At 42.4% G+C, this 21,194-nt stretch overlaps 1 protein-coding gene and 2 pseudogenes across 2 annotated transcripts; 1 reads left to right on the top strand and 2 right to left on the bottom strand.

Moving 5' to 3' along the window:
• Positions 1-4,641, bottom strand: part of LOC141578446 (otoferlin-like) — a 47,544-nt pseudogene extending 42,903 nt beyond the window's left edge.
• LOC141578280 (tolloid-like protein 1) overlaps positions 1-21,194 on the top strand; it is a 253,168-nt pseudogene that overhangs the window by 146,935 nt on the left and 85,039 nt on the right.
• Positions 1,966-20,969, bottom strand: LOC105080321 (POTE ankyrin domain family member A). 2 transcript variants are annotated; one of them, XM_074368777.1, is made up of 10 exons: positions 20,697-20,969; positions 16,670-16,784; positions 16,339-16,512; positions 12,186-12,292; positions 9,278-9,345; positions 6,325-6,383; positions 4,823-5,444; positions 3,791-3,929; positions 3,302-3,360; positions 1,966-2,408 (listed from the first exon to the last, which is right to left on the bottom strand). In XM_074368777.1, the coding sequence occupies exons 1-7, from the start codon at positions 20,918-20,920 to the stop codon at positions 5,157-5,159; spliced, it is 1,035 nt and encodes a 344-aa protein (XP_074224878.1). In that variant the 5' UTR covers positions 20,921-20,969; the 3' UTR covers positions 1,966-2,408; positions 3,302-3,360; positions 3,791-3,929; positions 4,823-5,156. The 2 variants fall into 2 exon arrangements, with proteins under 2 accessions (XP_074224878.1, XP_074224879.1); XM_074368778.1 differs by lacking the exons at positions 1,966-2,408; positions 3,302-3,360; positions 3,791-3,929; positions 9,278-9,345; positions 12,186-12,292 and having other exon boundaries at positions 5,302-5,444.

Genomic DNA, 21,194 nt, shown 5'->3' with positions numbered 1-21,194 from the left:
TAGGCCTTTCGTTTATTCTTCATATGCCAGATAAGACACAGAGGGGTGTGTGTGTCTGTGTCCTGGTGAGAGGTCGACCAAGAACCACCTCTTTCATGCAGCATCAGCTCACAGTTTAGGGGACCCTGGCATCTTCATGATTTCCAAAACAGTCCCAAGGCAGGTGAAAGAAGGCTGAGGTAGCACTGACCTGTCTACATTATCCAGCTTTGTGTTATCTGGGACAGACCAGTGGGAGGAAGAGGGAGAGAAAAGCACTCTAGAAACGGGAAACGGTTGCCTTTGGAATTACCTTGTTTCTCCCCAAGATGAGACTATATAATCTTTCTCGAGCAACTAATCATAACCAAAGGCTTTGTCAGATATTTGCACATTTCATCTTCCTAGCAGTTCTGGGAGGGCCACAGGCTTCTCATTCAACCCATGAAACACCTGGGGCTCTGAGATTTGGGATCGAAGCACACAGCTCCCACCTCCCAGGCTGACAACACTCCCACTGCGCCCTCAGTGCTGTGGGATTGCACTTCTCTGCGAATGTGATTCCCATCCTGACCACTTGGAACTTTGGCAAAAAGTCTACTCTTTCCAGCACCTATTGCAGATGGGGACGTTGTCTGTGAAGAGTCCCATGGACCATGCCTATGTTTACAGAGAGGGACCTCATTTCAAAATAAAGCATCAATACATTTTGGAAGAAACTTACAAATATTAAATTACTGATGAACTAAAATGGAACAGATCAATGAGCCCATTAGAAACAGCCATGTCGGGGGGAGGGTAGAGCTCAATGGTAGTGTATGTGATTAGCATGCACGGGGTCGTGGGTTCCAACACCAGGACCTCTCCAGGACTTCTGTTTAAAAAAGTAATAAAGAAATGAATAAATAAACCTTATTACCACCACCAACCCCAACAAAAAAGGAAAGAAAGAGTCCTGTGGTGATGAGAAAGGAACCATCCTCTGACATTTCTCCCTGCCTGGTGGCCTGAAGGGGACAGGTGTCAGCTGTGCTCTGACACTTGCAGCAGGTAGTGGGCCTGTTGTGGGCCTGCTCTCCAATTCCCATCTCACTAGCAAGACAAATAAAATAATTATAAATTCAGATGGCTACTATAAGAAAAGAGAGCCCCATGATCAAGTAACAGGGCTTGGTCTAGACTGGGCCCAGGGAATATCCCCCAGGGAAGAGATGGTCACACTGGGAATGAAGGATGAGCAGGAAGCGTTAAGCCCAGGAGGAAGCAGGCCACCTAGAGCGCGTGCCTGAGGCCTCCCGCAGGCGGCTTCCAGCCAAGACGGAGGAACAGGCACGGACGGGCCTGCCTCCTTGAAACAAGCAAAATGAAAACACACAAAATACATGAAAAAACAATCTTCAACACAAAGGACTTCAGGCAATGAAGGACAGTGATCCCTAAAAACACATGAAGTTCTCCCCAGTGCACAGCCTTGGGAGAATATCCAGGCTGTGACACAGGGACAGGGAACAGAGGTAGGAGGGCCCACCAGATGCCCTCAGTCGAGGTGACAAAGCAGAGAGTCGGGTGAAACCAACGCAGATAGAGATCAGAGGAGAGAGGGCTGGAGAGGAGGGAGTGGAATAGAAAAAGGCCCCTGGAGATCTGCAGTGGGGCTCCCTTGAGAATTCAACTGAGTAAAAAACAGTGCATAACAGGTGAGAAAACACTTGACAATAGAGGGTGGGTAGATACATTTCAAAACAGGAAACAGTGCATATTTCTCACGCACTTCGAGGAATAGAATCCATTCTTCTGATCAGGGGTGGCCCTGAATAGAGCACCACTGAATCAACTGTTCGTATAAGAAAGGGACATACTTCGTATTACTTACCATACTGTATTTCTTCTAAAATGTCCATGCAGCTCTAACTGAAAATATAAAATTTTGAAGGAAACAGGGACAGGTTTTAAAAGTTAGAGATGAAAATAGAAAAAATAACAACAAAAAACCATATTCCTTTTAATCAAATGTTTTTGACTGAATTACTGTAAAATTTAACACATAAATTATAAAAAAAGAAAAACATGGAAACAGAATGACAACTACTTCAGAAATTAGAGAAAACAAAGGTGAAGAACCCAAACGGAATCTACACAAATACAAATGACACGTTTTTGAGCTATACAGACGGGTTTAATTAAACGAGGGGGAAAAAATTAACAAAAGGATACAACACAGAATATGACATTTAATCCCGCCACATGGCATCAAGGACAGCTTTATATAACAATACAAGTAGTAAATAAATTCCACATACACATAAGATAAGCATACAAATTCCATCATCAAAAGTCTTTTTGTTCTGAAGACTTTTTCCTTTTGCAGAACCTCCAAGGGCTTTGGTATCATATTCAGGAATTACATATTCTGGCTCACTGAAAACTTCCTGTAAAAACAAAAAAAAGGAACCCCAAAACCAACCTTGAGAAACCACCCTAATCATGCACTTGGCCATTCAGTTTGTCAGTCAGTGAGGCAGGAAATATTCACTGTGTCTATCAAATCATAGGCATCATCCTGGCAACAGCTGGGAAGACACACAAAAGACACATTCTGCTCTGTGTTGTTACCAGAGGCAGGGACACGTGAACACCCATCAGCACAGAAAAGGACAATACAGCAGCTCTACAGCCGGAGTGAACGGACAGGCAGGGCACAGAAGAGAGAAGAGTCTGGGGCAGGTGTTGGCTCGGGGAACGCTGGGAAGACCGCACCGTGTCTTCAAAGGCAGGCTGAGCGCAGAGGCGGCAGGGTGAGGGATTCGAGGAAGGGCAGCATGAGCCAGAGGACAAGGTGGGAAACGGCACGGGAAGTCCCATGGAAAACCGGAACACACTGAGAGGGAACGGAATGGGAAGACCCCACTGGCAGGACTCAGTAAACTGAGGCACCAGTCCACTCATCGAAACCGAGGAGTGCCAAAACTACAAGACCAAACGGAAGACATTTGAAACCTCACCGAACTTGCACGGGGAGCTATCTATATGCAGTAACTTGGACTAACCTACCAGGGAAAAGTATTGGAAGCAAAGAACGTAGACACAGACACCGCTTTCCATAGGTGAGTGTGCAAAACTAACACAAGTGTCCTGTGCCATCGCGAGACCGAAAGCACAGAACGACTTAGTTAGCTGTGGATTAGAAAACGGCACTCAGGAATTGTGACGGGAAAACGCAAACATCGGGACGCAGGGGCAACGCATCCATCCGCTTCTGTACTAGCGACCCTCGATGGCCAGATGTTACAAGAATAAGAAAAACAAGAAAAGGAGACGGTACCTTTTTGACAGTGGTGTGTGCGTCTTCCTCCGGTCCCGAGGGGAAAGGTGACGCTTCACCTAGAGGGTGCAGTCACACAGATATTAATGACAACACTGACCGCTTTGAACTGTACACACACACACACGTGAAGTCTAACTCCATTCAAGAACCTTTCCATAAACTAACGTGGCCCAAAAGAATTTCAGAGGACTGAGGGATTTGCTCGAGGGAATGCCTGCTCGTGTTTGGGATATGTGTGGAGACAGTGAGCAGAAGGAAAACAAACCGCAGTACTGCATTGGGTACGTGGGCCTACAGTCCTGAGGTGTTTTAGATCAGCATTTAATTTCTTTCTTTGGAAGGAGGTCCTGGCAATGGGACCCAGGAACTTCTGCATCCGAAGCATGCCATCCATCTACCCATCAGCTACACCCTTCCCTGGCCCCACAGTAGCCTTTAAGCACACACAGGAGAAAAATCACCCTCCGTGGATGTTCACCAACGTACCGGACATGTCAGGTTGGTCTGCCGCAAGCACAGACGTCAATGTCTCGTCCTCGGTTGGCTCCTCCGGAGCACCTTCGTCAGCGACGTGCGTCTCAGTACGGGTGCCGTCCCGTTCAGCTTCTGGCTCGGGCACCCCTTCCTGTAAAAACAAAACAAAAGAACCCCACAGGCCACCTTGAGAAACCACCCTAATCATGCACTTGGTCACTCAATCTGTCAGTAAGTGCGGTAGGAACTATTCACTGCGTCTATCAAATCATAGGCATCATCCTGGCAACAGCTGGGAAGACACACGAAAGACGCATTTGGCTCTGTGTTGTTAGCAGAGGCAGGGACACGTGAACACCCATCAGCACAGAAAAGGACAATACAGCAGCTCTACAGCCGGAGTGAACGGACAGGCAGGGCACAGAGGAGGGAAGAGTCTCGGGCAGGTGTTGGCTCGGGGAACGCTGGGAAGACCGCACCGTGTCTTCAAAGGCAGGCCGAGCGCAGAGTGGTCAGGGGGACGGATTCGAGGAAGGGCAGCATGAGCCAAAGGACGAGGTGGGAAACGGCACGGGAAGTCACACGGAAAACCGGAACACACTGAGTGGGAACAGAATGGGAAGACCCCACTGGCAGGATTCAGTAAACTGAGGCACCAGTCCACTCATCGAAACCGAGGAGTGCCAAAACTACAAGACCAAACGGAACACATTTAAAACCTCAGCGAACTTGCACGGGGAGCTATCTATATGCAGTATCTTGAACTAAACTACTAGGGAAAAGTATTGGAAGCAAAGAACGTAGACACAGACACCGCTTTCCATAGGTGAGTGTGCAAAACTAACAGAAGTGTCCTGTTCCATCGGGAGACCGAAAGCACAGAACGACTTAGTTAGCCATGGATTTGAAAACAGCAGTCAAGGACTGTGACGGGAAAACGCAAACGTCGGGACGCAGGGGCGACGCATCCATCCGCTTCTGTACTAGCGACCCTCGACGGCTCGATGTTACAAGAAGACGAAAAACAAGAAAAGGAGACGGTACCTTTTTGACAGTGGTGTGTGCGTCTTCGTCCGGTCCCGAGGGGAAAGGTGACGCTTCACCTAGATGGTGCAGTCACACAGATTATTAATAGACAACACTGACCGCTTTGAACTGTACACACACACACACGTGAAGTCTAACTCCATTCAAGCACCTTTCCATAAACTAATGTGGCCCAAAAGAATTTTGCAGGGATGAAGCACTTTCTTTAAGAAAACCCTGGTCGTTTCTTGGCTATGTATTACGGTAGTTGGGAAATGGAAAAGAAAGTGTAATGGATATGGTATCTGGAGCTATAGACTTATATGTTACAATAGCTTTTGAATTTTTGTTTTTAATGGAGATACTGGGGATTGAACCTAGGAACTCCTGCATCTGAAGCATGTGACCCATCTACCACTGAGCTGTACCCTTCCCTTGCCCAGACCAGCTCATAAGCACAGATATGAAAAAAAATGAAACTCCATAAATCTTGTAATTTAACAGCCATGTCAGATGTGTCTCTTCCATCCACAGAGGTCCATTTCTTCTCATCTGTTGGCTCCGCTGGAGCACCTTCATCACCTGCGTCTGTCTCCGTACCAGTTTCTTCTTTTTGAATTTCTGGCTGTGTCACCCTTTCCTATAAAAACAAAATAGAAAACCCCACCTTCAGAAGCCATCATACTCATGCACTTGGCCATTCACTCTCTCAGTCAGTGAGACATAAAACTTCTACTGTATCTATGAAATAATAAGCATTATCCTGGGAGAACCTGGTAATGTAAAAGAAAGACAGATTTTTCTCTCTGTTGTACAAGAGGCAGGGATATGTGAAAACCAATCAGCACAGAAAACGATCATTCTACAGCTCTACAACTGAAGTCAACGGATAGTGAGGGCACAAAGGGGAGAAGAGTGTGGTGCATGTCTTGGCTCAGGGAATGCGGGGAGGCCGGGGCTGTGCCTTAAAAGAGAGGTCCAGTCCATAGGGTGAAGGGACAGGGATTCCAGGAGGGGCAGATTGATCAAAAGGCGACTTGTCAGAGGTTATACCATGTCAAATGGGAAACTAGAACAGACTTAGTTGGAATAGAATGGAAAGATCTCATTTCCAAGATTGAATAGGAGACATCATTTGATCAGTCGAAAATGAGAATTGCAAAAAACAAACGCAGAACATAAAGAAGAGAAGGATCTTCAATATACAGCTAGCTTGCACTTGGAACTATCTATATTAAGTATTTTGTACTTTGTAACAGAAAAGTATGTGAAGCACAGAATTTAGATACAGACACTGCTTTCAGTAGATGAGCGCAGAAAATTAACACAAGTGTACTATGCACTCGCATGACTGAAATCACAGAATGACTGCATTAACTGTAGATTAGAAAATATGTGAATTGTGATGGGAAAATGTAAATGTCAGAACACAAAGTCAAAACATCCATCCGCTTATGTTTTAATGAACCTTGATGGTTACGTATTAAAAGAAGAAGAAACATAACAAAAGGAGATAGTACCTCCGTATCAGGAGACTGCGCATCTTTGTCTTCTGCTGAGTAGACAGCTGATGTTTCACCTAGAAAATGTAGTCACACGTATATTAATGACAACACTGACCACTGTCTATAATACACACACACATATAGGTCTATGTCCATTCAACAAGATTTCCATACAATAATGTTGCACAAAAGAATTTCAGAGGATTAAAGCATTTTCTTGTAGAAAAACCTGGTTGAGGTTCAGATACGTATGAAGACAGCTGGCAAAATGAAAGCAAACAGTAATGGGTGTGGTAAATGGATCTACAATCTTCAGATATTTTAGACTAGCCTTTCTTTTTCCTTTTTCTATGCAGGTACTCTTGATTGAACCCAGGAACTCCTGCATCCAAAGCATGCAATCCATCTACCAATCAGCTATTCCCTTCCCTCGCCCTATAGTAGCTTTTAAGCACAGAGAGAAGAAACATCAAACTCCATAGATTTTACTAATTTACTGGCCAAGTCAGTGTTGTCTTTTCCATCCACAAAGGTCAACTTCTCATCTTTTGGCTCCTCTGGAGCACCTTCATCACTTGCATTCGTCTCAGTACCGTTTTCTTGTTTATCTATGTCTGGCTCGGTCATCCCTTCATATGCTTTAGGTCATGACCAGAGAGCCCTAATACTCAAACCTAATCTTCTTGCTCTTGTGCTCAAAATTCCCCATGGAATCCCTGCAGCACATATTGCTGATTTCCAACCTGACAGCCATTCTTTTTCTTCCTTCTTGTTGCACAATTGCAACTTTACTTTGATATCATTTTATTCCAATATACAAAGAAGGTAATCTCCCCCCAGCTCCCAAAAGAGAATTGACTATTCTAAGATAATCAGTGGAACTACTTTTCCTTCACCAGAGTCTCATTTAGGAATGAGTATGTGATATAACCCAGCCAGTAAAATGTTCGGGGAAGGCTATTGTAAGCATCTTGCTGTTCTTCGTTATTTGTAGGAAAAGAGGTAGACAAAAGCAGTCCTTCCGGCCTTTGGATATTGCCATGTGAGAATATAATGCGAGGAGCGGCTGCCAACCAGCAGACCAGGAAAGGAGACGTCAAACACCGGCAGCCTCACAACTGAAGGAGGGACATCTAAAGGCATCATGAATCATCTACACAATCCTACTTCTTATTTTAGCCACTGCCCCTCAGAGTCTATTATTCTTTACAGCAAGCAGCATTCCGATACATTTCCTGGGGTCTACAGGAGACCTACTCTTCTCTGTAGAACTAGAAGGGCTTTCCAGAGCATGCCTGAGCTGCGCATTCACCTCGTTCCAAACCAGGCCCACGGCATCCTTTTTGGACCAACAACATGAAACTCATGAATCTTCTCGAGTTCCCTGGCACATTTTTGCCTCTGCACTGCTGTTCCTTTGGCCAAATGTCATCTTGAAAGATGTTCCTCCTACCAAACACTGTCCTTCTGTCTGCTTCCCTGGCAAACTTCTACTCGCTCTGCATGCTTACCTCAAATCTTGCCCACTTTTTCAAAAGCCATTTCCTCACTATGAACTTAAAGTATTGAGCACATATGAAATACCAACAAAAGATACAGAAGGACACTTATGAAGCCCTAGGGGCCCTGGGATACAGGGAGCAGAGTCACCGAGAGGGAATCACAAACATGACAGTAAGTGACATGCTCCTGGGGGGCGGGGCTGCGTGTTAAATGTTTGCATTTTGTAATGTCAGGTTTGTGCTTAGCACCTACGAGACACTTGACAGCCATTTACGTGGGAAAAAATGACTTAAAAAGTGGTAATAATTATCAGATAAATGAGAATGCTTCCTTTCAAAATTCTATTTAAAAAAACAGAAAACAACCAGGGACAACTCTACTGTATTATGATTCCCTTAAGGACAAGAACTATCAGTTCCATCTTTGTGTCTCCCATAACTGGTAACGCCAACCAGCAGATGCTCTTTGCTTGCCAGGGGCCTGCTATGTTACAGGGGCCCTCACACAGCGCAGACTGTGCAAGTGCCAGGGCTCTCATCTAGGCGGCACAGCCGTGTTCATGTTCATGGGAAGCATTTTTGTGCTTTTACTGGAATTTCTTAAGTCCTGTGTTGAGCTATTTGAATATTTATGATGAAAATCCTTTAACTGATGGCAACAGAGCAGCTTGTTCTAACAAAATTAGTTTCATGACAAGTATCCAAGAATAAGAAGAGGAAGAGGAAGAGGGAGGAGAGAAGGAGGAGAAAGAGAAGAATACATCTGGTTCTCATTAGGTCAGCGTATCTCATTCTGCTTGCTCTTATGAGGAATGAAGTTGGTAAGAGTGAGACCTGGTTGGTGTAAGGATGGGAAAAACGACCAGTGCTTCTCCACAAGGCATTGCTTGCCGGACTTCTGTACTGTCGCTGGGGACTTTTCAGCAACAATCTCTTACTGGTGTGCTGCGCACTGGCTCAGCTTTGCAGTACTCACGGGTTGCCACGGTGTCAGAGTACCAGGAAGGGATTGCTGACTTCCCACTTTTAAAGACAGTAACTTTTTAAGTGAGACGAGTCACTGTGCAATAACTAACCTTCATTTCCTAAGTGTAACCCATTTGTTTTGAAGATTATAGATCCAGTTCTATGAGAAGTCCAGTGCGTTATAGTGTGGTTGATGGAGGAAATGTACAACAAACTTAAAGATCTGTTTTCCTTCTTTACACAAAGACAGAACATGGGATTTCAGGGGCTGTGTTTAAATACGTGAATTTCTTTCCAGACAACACTGTCTCAGGGTTTAAATGACCTACAAGTAACTTCCTAAATAATTTGGAATACTACAGCATTAAGGGAGAAACTAATTGTAAAAATCAAGGTATACATGAAATTCCCACACTGGCTGTTCTGACTGCTCTGTCATGATCAGCACTGCCTCCCTCTCACTTTCTCCATCTATGGCAGGACCACAGACAGTCACTTACAATCAGAAGTCTTGGCCAGGCTGGGATTTTGAAAAGGCATTTCACATCTCCTTTCATCTTTGTGTTCGCTATGTTAAAAAAAAAGTAATCGATAAATATTACTCTTGAATGCTAATATGAAAATAATGACCAAAGATACTAAATTCTTACATTATTTCAGACAATAGCAGAGCTAATATCAAACCTTCAATGGTCCTGTATACCTCAAATTTGTAAGTTCTATAAACTTGTCCTTTAGCATGTAATTAAAGGAGAAAAAAAGTCAGGTTAAGTAGTCATGAACTGAGGGCAGGATAGCTCACGAAGTGAACTAGACTTAGTCTGACATACGGAAAGGATCTTGAACTCAGAAGTCCTAGCTCTGTAACCAACAGCTATTTGCTCCTGGAAAAGTTGTTTCTCATCAGCTCAAAGTCTTCCTGTATAAAACTGGGATCTTACAGCTTTAATCCCCAATAGTATTCAGAGGATTGATTTAATGACATAATATACCCCCAAAATGCTCCGAGAAATGGTGATGAAATTGAATAAATCCTTCCTGAACTTTAATGCCAGAACTAGTTTAGCATCCCGAATAAAAACCAATGTGTGTTTTCTCATAGGTGCAACATTCAAAGGTGCAGTTTTCAGAAAAATGTTCCAAGTTATGGTGATGAGCCGTCCTTTTTTCAGGGTTTACCATTCAGGGCACCTCAGCCATTACATGTTTTGTAGCTGTATTTGTAAGTACAGGACGTCACACAAGCAATGCATGAGAACTAAACAAGCTGTCGCCCTGCAGTCTGAGCGTGGGTCACAAGGAAGGCTGAGGTGCGTGGGTCAGCAGGGGCGTCCCGGGAGGAGAGGTCACACAGGACAACTGCAGGGCCATGTTCTGTTTTCTTTTCTTCTTTTAAAATGATGCTATTAAAGGTCTTTAGAGAGCAACATGCACAGCGCAGACCCAGCTGCCAACGAGACCCTGTAAAGACCAGTTTTCATACTGACGCTGCAGCAACAGAATCGAGGAGCACAACAGAATGGCTAGAAAGCCCTCCTCCCCACCCCAACCCCAGTGACCTGTGGAAGACGGGTGTCACTTTGACCTCAGGGAATCCCTTTGCTTCTTGGAAGATTCCAGAGGAAGAGTACAGAGGAAAGCCCTCAAGGCAAAAGACAGGATTTTCTTCTCAAATAAACACTTTAAGACCCAAATAGCTGCTTAGAAAAATCAGTTATGACATTGTTTGTACCCCATGCATAAGGGATACACTTGGAATCAAATACAGAACACGAGGATGCTGAAGGACAAAGGGCTCAGAGGCCCTGAGATAAAGAATCCTGGGCCACTGCTGCATCTCACTAGTCTGGCCTTTGGCGTGATTTCCAGCTCATGAAGGGGCACAGCTCACTGCCATCCCCCAACTGCCTGCACCCAGCTTTGAACTCTCACCTGTTGTGTGACAAGTAACACTTATTTTCAACCCCAGTTTAGTGATCATCGCCATTTTAGTGTAAACACTTACATATTAAAACCACTAGTAAGAGCATATCCTTCTACACTGCATGCCTAGATATCTTGAGAAAAGACATCAATGCCTTGTTGAAGAAGAAGCCTGATCATATTTGGTGATTAATCACTTACAGCAAGCATGAGGGCCATTCTAAAATCAGGGAAGAAAACTCACCCCCTCCCCAAGGAATTTACTTAACTTACTTCAACAGCTAATTTGATATATTGTATCTTGACCATCTCTGTAAGACTGACCATATACATGCTCATGTGTTCATCTCGGCAAATTACCTCAAGGCCAAAAGCAAGCCACAAAAAAGCAGCCCCCTGTCCTACTGGGGTAACACAGAGACGAAATTGCAGATTTAAAGTCCTCTGATGGATAAGAAATGATGCTGAAGTCACTTATGTCAAGTAGGGAAAGATTTAAATAAAGATTTCCCCATTTCTTACTGAGTCTCAAATATTATACTTTAAAATCAGCTAGAGGGCAGTAAAACAAAAGCTGTTTGCAGGCTTCAAACAATAATGTGAATAATGAAAATAGTCACGGTTGCAGTGAATCACGCTGAAAAGTATGTGCTTGGCCCTGAATTAAATACCGTATGTCTTTCTTTCTTACACACAACCCCCCATAAAGGAGGTACTCCTGTCCTCCTTTACATATCAGGAAACCTATCTGTCGATAAGTCATGTTCCCCAGAGAACACACCTGACAAACAGGAAAACTAGGACTTAAACCTGGGCTGGATCTAAAGCTCAACTCTTTCCTCTTTATCATCTACCACTGGCTTGTCTGCTTTAAAGGAAATGTTTATTCAATCACTAAAGCTATCTTTCCGCTTTCTACCATTATCAATTAAAAATAAAATCATCAAAATGTACAAGAATTGAAAAAGGATAAAAACGGATGAGCCCATAGGATCCGGTAATGGTGATGAATACTCGTGTGTGATAACCTGAAAATATCAGTATTCTTCAAAGAGTCATTTCAAGCTAATAGTCATCTAAAAGACAAAACAAATTCCTCTACATTTAATCTTCATCTTTTAAGAAAAAACCTATACACAGTAGAAATTTAAAAATTATTATAAAAGAGTTCAGATATTCAATGTTCTATCATAAGGTCAATTAAAATTGTAATTCATACTAATAAAAAGAAAGTGATCTCCCTGACCTATGAGAAGACCATATGATCAAAAGAATCAGGTTGCAAATGACATCAGTCAACATTATAAAGGAAGATGAATCCTGCTGTATTCTGTTCTTTGTGACACCCAGTTGGAATTGCTTTTCTCCCTAACCGATGCTGTGTGGATTGTAAGTTAATCGTTTTATTAATTTAAATTTTCTAACTGATACTACCCGGGAACAACGGCAAAGGTTTTTTTTTTTAAAGATAACAAACTACTGTACCTTTTCGTCTTCTCAACTGTATGTATATTTGCCTGTTTTTCCTTTAAAAATTCTGCCATTTGCTGCCTGTTTTCCCTTATGGCAATTAATAGTGGTGTCAAGTCATCCTGTAAAACAGTAAGAATAGTCTATAATGTACAAAATTACATATTTCAAAACTGAATGTAAAAATTTGTAAGTCTCTGAACATAAACATATCATGTAAACTAAATACAAAGTAGCCTCTTCCTCCTCACCCCTCTGGGCTCCTACTCTTTAAAACACTCCTCCTTGAGCTCTTCAGAAAGTTCACGGTGAAGTCATTCTCTAAAACTCACTTCAAGCACTTACTGGTTCCAAGAACCTTTGCTTCTGCCAGGCCTTCTGTCGCCCCCTTACTGCCCTGTGACTGCGCTCAGTGCTCTCAGCGCTGCTCCGCAGGGAGCCATGTAGCTACTGAGTCAAGCGCAGCTCTAAGGAGCCACGTGGAGGAGAAAGACATCACACCGTCTGCCGTGAGCATAACCTGTCAGCTATGACCACGACCAACCTCATCAGGTTTACAGACATTCCGATGGGAATGATTATTTGCATATTCATGAAAAAAAAAGTTTGTTTTAAAAATCAACTTATAAGTTCTAATTTGAAAAATTCAATCCCATGCATGAGATTATTATACAATATGAAATAGATTATAAATTTAATATAGACTGCCATTAAAGTTTCAAAATCATTTTCAAAATATACTATAAAACAGGAATTGTCAAGTCAAATGCTTACAGAGGCAAAGTAGGGGACCCACGTTCAGTGAAGGTCCCAGGTGAGGACAGCAAAGTGGAGAACACACACCCCACTGACTAGGGGCCGCCTCTGCACAGCAGACCACACGGGAGCCTGGGCTCATGGGGGACTAGATTTGTTCCTTTAGTTGAAGTCTGAAATGTAGATTTCTGCATGAGTCTCCTAAATTTTAAATGTTGACTCAATGTGTGGAGGCCAACTGAATATATCCGGGAATGTTTCGTCTATAGCCCACTTGTGTTTGTATGTTTGCTGTGTTTCCAAACAGTTGGGTATAAAGCAAATATTTGGATGTAAAACCTTTCCTTCCTTTAGTATCATATGTCCTACAAAAACAAAAAAAAAAAACAAAAAAAACAACCTGGGCCCCAACATGTCATAAAAAGTGCTGTAAAGACTCATAATACCCACTTTAAGAACTTTTCCTATGCCTACTCAGACTACAATCTGTATCTCAGTCTCCCTTATTGTTAATCATATGGATCTCTAGTTCATAAGATGGCTGAAACTACATTATTAAAATAATTCCCTTCTGTTAGTAACTTCCTGGGTTTTGATGTTTAAAACTGCCATCTTGCATGGTATATTCATATAGAATGGAATACTACTCAGCCATAAAAACAATGAAATCATGCCATTTGCAACAACATGGATGGGCCCAGAGATTATCATCCTGGATGAGGTAAGTTGGAAAGAGAAAGACAAATCCCAGGTGATATCACTTAATATGTGGACTCCAAACTATGACACCAATGAACTTACTGAAGAAACAGAAACAGACTCACAGATGTAGAAAATAAACTGATGGCTACCAAAGGGGAAAGGTGGTGGAGGAGGGGTAAGTTAGTAGTTTGGGATTAGCAAACACAAACTACTGCATATAGAATAGATAAATGACAAGTTCCCACTGTACAGTACAAGGCCCTGTATGCAACATTCTGTAGTAAACCAAAGTGGCCAAGAATATGAAAGTGTGTGTGTGTGCATATATATATAACTGAATCACTGCTATAAAGCAGAAACTAACACAACACTGTAAATCAAGTATACTGCAATTTTTAAACAAACCCACCATTTTAATGATGCAGGCGCTCAGTAAATCTAACAGATATATTGCAAGATTCGGTCACACAGATTTAACCAACAGAAGGGTCATGATTTACTATTACTGCACTCAGGAAACCCTGCTGGCCTAATGCCTTGGTTGGTAACAAAAGGTGCAAAATCCTTAAAGGGCTCTACTTATTAAATCATTCACCAGAAGCAAATTTCTAAGACTCTTTGAGTGCCACTGAATGATCAGTGATTGGAAGGAAAAAGGAGTTATACTTCAAGCCCACATATACTGCCAATAATACTCGTTTTAACTTGTCAAGCACTGAAGTAGAGATGGATAAAAGTCAGGCTTCTGTGGCTGGAAAGGAGAGCACTGAAGCCAGCATCTGTCAAACTCCCACTCTTCTAGAGAGGCCTTCTTTCCGAGAGCTGTGAACTGACACGTATTACACGGAGCCATTCAATAGTTCTCACCCAAGGGTTGTATCAGAATCTCAAGGAAATCTTTCTAACTACCCATGTCCAGGCCTTACTACATTTATTCACTCAGAATCTTCAGGGGACAGCCTAGGCTTGTACATTTTTGGAAATGCTGCCAGGTGATTGTGGTTCACTGGCACGATTTAAGCTGAGAACTCGCACAGGAGACAACCGACCAGTTCGGACTCGCTTACCCACGTGGCCAGTTCCTTCTCTCATTTGAGGATTTGCACAACCAAAGAAAAGTTGAGACATAAAAGTCACTTAACAAAACTGCATTTCATTCTCCTGGGTAGACAGCAGTACAACAGGGACTACTCAATTCAGAAGCAACTTGATTTCATTATCTCTGCCTTCTTTACTTCCCATCAAGACATCCTAGATTTGACAGCCAAGTCTAGACTCTTATCTAAGGGTCTGTTTCTGCCAGAATAGGACACTGGGCCAGTTCATTATCTGTTCTTCTCTCTTATTTCCCACTTACTCACCCCCTGTTCACCACCAGTGTCATTTCCTCAGAGTCCCCGTAAAACTGATGTCTCGGCAAGTGTACAGTTCACTCACACTCTTTCCCAAGATGACAATGTTTCTCCCAAACAGTGAAGAGCAGCTTGCCCAACTACATCAACAGAAGGAAAACAAAAACCTCCTCTCGCTATTTCCCAGTTGCCCAACTTCCACACTAGCCTGCATGTTTCAACTGCTCAATCCATAGTCTGTTTCCTTTTATTTCCTCTTAAGCCTTGGGCAATGAGACAGAAATCAGTTTTAGATAAATTCTTTGTTTTAATAAAACAGAAACTTGTCCATAGCAGCAAGGAGTTGATTACACTGTCAGATGTTTTTGTTTTGCTTCAGTGTTAAGACAAAGTCTATTTCCAAGGCAAGTTTTGCTTTCTTCGATTTTTACACCAATCAGAAAAAAATGTGAGTGGGTAAAAACAGAAAGAATTTTTTTTTACCTGCAACAAATGCAATGTTTGCACAAATATCTGCCATAAATAAGCAAAAGAAAGCTGTACCTTCTAATGCTTCTTTGGAAATCTCATTATTTAAAGTGAAATCTTAGACAATTAAGTTCTTTCCAAATATTTTCACTCAGGAAGTGCCTGCACCTCCAATAATACGTAAAACTGCACGTATTATGTCAGCGGAGGGCATTCCTGGCAGGGCTGCAGTGGCGGGAGGTAACGGATGTCCCGGAGGAAAAGCAGGCGGACCAGCTTTGCCATCAACTGCTGCCCACACAGAGCCACAGCCCCGCTGAGGAGCTGCACCAGGCTGAGCACGGAAGACCCTGGGGTGTACGTGGTGGGCCGCGTGGCCACCAGCACCAGTGAATGCCCCTGCTGGTTGTCAAACACGACCTGACCTCACTTGTCCTGATCCTATTACTGGGGGTCCTGGGGTGCTCAGGGCCTGTGGCCTGCTGCCTCCCCTGCCCATGTGCACTCACCCAGTTCCCCTGCTGCATACTGGGTCTCCCTCCTCCCACCCATCCCCAGTAGCCACCCCGCCTCTGAAGGCAGCCAGCCCCCATCATCACTTCACTCCCCCAGGCCTTCATCTTCTGTGGCCTCTGAACCTACCACCCACTCCCAAGCGCTTCCTAATGGGGAGCTGTTCCTTCCGGGGTAGCACAGGTGCTGGGCGACAGAGCTCTGCCTTTCCTGTGGGCGTCAGCTTTCTCTGGCCCCTGGCCTTGGCTTTGGACTTGTTTCCATGGTAACAGGGCCTGATGTAGTCTATTCGGTACATGTATTAGAAATAAAACACCTGTGGCTACAAAAGAACCTGTATTTGAAATAGTTTGTCAAGAAAGCAACTGGAGCTATACCTGGTTTTTCGCGTCCATGTCCGCGGCGTGGGACAGCAGCTTCTCCGCGATAGATGCGGTGTCGAGGCGTGCCGCATAGTGGAGCGCGGTGTTGCCAAGCACATCTGCGGCATTGACGTTCGCTCCACTTTTAAGGAGGATGTCCACGCACTCCTCCGCCTCGCACTGTACGGCCTGTCGGTATCATGCCAAGAAACAGACTGTAAGTGCCAGGAATTCCAAGTCAACATGCCACAAGTCCCAGTGGTTCATTATACTTAAACCAGATCAATTCAGTTTTAAGTCATTACATGGAATCCATCTCATGTGGGCACGGCTGGCTGCTACTCACCTTAATCAGCGCCGTCCTTTTCTTCCTGTCCTGCGCATCGACCTGGCAGCCTCGCTCCAGGAGAAGAGTCACCACGCCTCCGTGGCCACTGGCAGAGGCCAAATGGAGGGCCGTCCTATGAATGGGAGATGACTTTTTAGGACATTAGAGCATACTAGTTCAAACATACCATTACTCATGTCATTGGCAACATTCAATAGCATGCTCTTCCTACCCCTTTAAAAGAAATACTCAGTTTCCTTATGCAGAAAGAACACTATAAGCTCTTACCACTCACCACATTAAAGGAAGAACAACCTGTTTGAATAGTAAGCATGACCTTGAGATTCAGCTCAACTTGGGCCGGACTTCTACTTTAACTGTCACTTACTAGCTGCCACATAGCCTTTCTGTGCCTCAATTTCCTCATCAACCAAACAGGGATGAAGTAGGAGTTATCTCACAGGACACGGCTGTGAGGCTTCAGTGAAAATCTATGCACAGTGTTTACAACAGTTCCTTGCACAAATAACAGCTCATTTGCTGTCAGACAATATAGTTATGACTCTTACTACTATTTTAGAAAGACAGCATTTCAGTGAAGTAAAATGGTATCACACCTACTTTGCTGCTGTAAGGATTAGAGAGAACACTGGACTTCAATGATCCTAAGATGTTCATTTTCTCACAGTTTAACATCTCTGGCATGGGAAGGCAATTTAAAATTCATCATGTCTTACCACTGTAATTGGTAGAATTTTAAAAAACTCTTTCTCATTTTTCCCATTGGTGTAATTATTGGGATGTCTTTTTGTCTCTGGTTGCATTTTTATTGTCGTGGAAGTATAGTTGATGTACAACATGATGACAGAAATTACAGGTGTACAATTCAGTGATTCACAACCTTTCAAAGTTACACTCCATTTGGAGTTATTGCCAAACAGTAGCTATACTCCCCGTGTTGTACAATATATCCTGGTAGCTTATGTTAAACCCAACAATTTGTGCCTCTATGTTCCCTACCCCTATACTGCCCCTCCCCACTTCCCTATTCCCATTGTAAACCACTAGTTTGTTCTCTGTATCTGGGAGTTGGCAGCACTTAACAAATTTCCTTATTGTGACATAAAATAGTGGGGCATCTGACAACCTATTGTGCCTTCCAGTAAGTGCAATAATGGTCTATGCCACAGGTCTAGTGCACTTCTTGTCACATGGGTGGCATTTAAATCAACTTTAGATCTTAAAAACATGATAGGCAATATTGTAAATCAACTAAACTTCAGTTTAAAAAATCATAAAATAAAAGCATTACAGGGAAAGAGAACTCAAATAAACAAAACAAGAATTTTTGAAAATGGAACTCTTACTCTGATTTTCAAGAAACTTTAAGCCAAAGGAAATTCAGGATTCAATTCAATCAGGATGGCTCGTTTTATTCAATACTTAGATGTGTACATTGTATGAAAGCATAATTTCCAATGCTCAATATCAAAATTACATACTACTCTAAATGTTCAAAGGGGAAGGTGAACGTCAGCTTTTACAGTTTCCTCCCTTCAGACACTCTTTTGTTTGAAAGAAGGGAGGAAAAGTTTAAACTGAAATGAAGTTTTAATATTTCAGTTTTAAAGTTCTCATCTTGCTCAGAGGAAGCAACACGGAGTTTTTCAGGAGGAAAGGGTTCTGACAGACAGATGAAGAATATATCTACTACATCATAGTATTCAGGTTACAGTTGAGGAATAAATGGATTAAAAGAATGAATAAATATCTTGGCGAGTTCAATCTTTTTAAGAACTCTTTTATAAAGAAAAGCAATACTTTTGCAATAGGAACACTCATTGACATTGCTATTTTTGACTTTCTTGTCATAAGGACACACCTAAAATTTTACAAACTTTTGCAACAGTAATAATCATTTATATTTACTATTTTTCATTTCCATAAGAATGTAAAATGATTACTCTATAATCATTAACATATGATACATAATAAAGCTACATATATTCCAAAACTTGGGCATAGAATATATTCCTAGTAAAATCTACAAGCACAGATAACAAGATTCCCTTTACTTGTAAAGAGGCTAGAAGTTGTCTCAAGATTCAAATCCTCAAAAACATTTACAAAATAGAAAGTGAGAAATCATTTTTATCTGTGCAAGATTCATATTCTTGCTATTTCCCAGGAGTATTTCATTCATAAGAAACATTTACTAGAATTTGTACTTCTTCATTGTAGAAATCAGATTTTTTTAAATGGAAAATCTTCACAAAAAATGCAAATGCCCAGAACTATATTTTTATCACACTTGTGTACCTAGTTTTGGCTAAGAGAAGACCATAGCCTTCTTGGGTTTATATATAATAAAATTGATTTTTTTTCTGTTTTTCAATGATCTTCAAAAGGAGATCTCTGCAAGTCAACATACATCTATTATCTATGCCACCTTCCATGGTCAAAGATGGCTCCATACCAAATGCACTGCAATTGATTTAAAAATCCTTTTGTGAGTTTTCCTTTATACATTGCTGTTTTAGGTAGTCTTTGAGAAAAATAAGTTGTATGCTATTTATCTCTAATTTAGCTCTAATTATTTATCTCTCATTCATATAAATACCATTCATGTGTAAAGGGAATACACATTTTTTAATGTAGTACTTTTCAGGAAACTGTCTCTTTCAAACTCAAAAGCAACTTAAACTTGAATCAGCAGTAAAAGTACCACCGCTCTTCATCTGGATGAATTTTGTGAAGGGAAAATGATATTTCATTTCTTTTCACTTAAATTCCTTTTCTGACCAGAGATATTAAATATTTTCCCTGTTATCTATTGGTCACTTATAGACAAGAAAAAATTGTACTTTGCCCAATTTCAAATTAGGGGCTATTTTTGCTTGTTGCTTTCAAAGACTTGTCAGTAAAAATGAAGAATTCGTCTGACACAAATACACTGCACATCTTTTAAAAGCACATTGTTTTTCCTCTGGTTAATCTTATTTTCTAATCTACAGAGTTTTAATTTTTTTTATGTTGTTAAATCAACCTCCAGAATTCTTGCTTTTGAAGTCCTTCTTAGGAATGTCTTTGTCAGCATAAAAAATGTATAGACAGGAATTTACGTTTTCTTCCGGTACTTTTCTCACTTTCAATACTTAAAAATGTTAATCTATACATCTGACACTTGTTTGTGAGATAAAAACCTAGCTACTTTTCTCCAAATTGATTATTTCTCCACCATTCATGAATAACTCCTCTTTTCCTTATAGGAAATTTCATCAGTAACAAGTTCTAAAGTCTTACATAGACTTGGGTGTTTGGGCATGTTCCGTTCCATTCATTTATCTGTTTTCTCAACTGTTGGTAAAGCAGTAATCTGTGGAAATCTACAGCACATTTTGATATCAAGAACGGCAAAGCTTTGTCTTTGTCTACTACACAGAAATTTGAATTTCATCAAAAGAATTCAAAACAGCATGCGTAACTCAATGTTTTTAAAAACTCTGATATGTTCACTTGGTTTATGGAAAACTCAATAAATATGGGAAGACCACACATTTTAAGAAAATGAGTCCACCTGTTCAAGAGCACAGCTGTCTCCCCACTTCAAAGTTGTCCTCTAAGGTCCTTCAGTAAAGAACTTATGTACAAACGTGTACACTGATATAAAATGGATCTTGAATTTTATCCCAAGAAGTTTTATCCCAGAGGCGCATCTATCATGGGAATTATTTTTCTCATTACACACTTTCCTCTATATAAAATTGTACATTAGAAATAAGATGCCATTTTATCTTTATGTTTAATTTGGTTTATATTATTACTGACATGTAGTTAAGCAAGTCACTGAAAAACTGTCAGGAAAGTGCTCTCTACGGGGAATTATGAGTGGGTCCAAAACTAGTTCAAGCTTTAGCTGCCTATAAAGTTTGCTGGGCACTGGACCCCACGCTGGTTTCCAGGAGCCTCAGAGGGAAACTGACAGCTGGGCCCGGCCCCCGGCCCCTCCCAGACCCGCCCCACCCTGTCCCGCCACCCCTGTGACCTGTTCTTTCTATCAGGCTCGTCCAGGCCATTCTGCCTCAGGAAGAGTACTCGCTGGACGTTCCTGACATCTCCAACAGAGGCAGCTCTGTGGATTTTTTTTAAGTCTCTCCTGCGGATGTGGTAGCCAGGCTGCGAGTTCCTGCAGTCTCTCTCAGGGCTGATGGTACAGCCCACGGGTGACTCACAGTTCGCACGGCAAACGCAAAAAAATCGGCTCATCATCTCTATGAATAGGCTTTCCACCACCACTGGGGTCTGGCTGGGAAGCTGTGTCCGTTGGACTCTATCCGTACACAGTAACCGCAGCCTAGCAACACCGATGCAGTGCCCGTGCGCCTCGGAACCCCGAGCCCCTGCCCGTGCGCACAGAGGCCCTGAGGCCCAGCACGCCCCGCCCGCACGTGCCAGCCCCAGGCATCCCAGATCTCTGCCACTGCTTCTGGGCCACACTGCTTTCCTTTCAAATGTTGATGCTAGTTGGCTGGCTGGTTCAGGA

Source organism: Camelus bactrianus, chromosome 8, assembly GCF_048773025.1.
Source record: "Camelus bactrianus isolate YW-2024 breed Bactrian camel chromosome 8, ASM4877302v1, whole genome shotgun sequence".
NCBI lineage: Eukaryota > Metazoa > Chordata > Mammalia > Artiodactyla > Camelidae > Camelus > Camelus bactrianus.
This window is presented reverse-complemented; position numbering and strand designations above follow the sequence as displayed.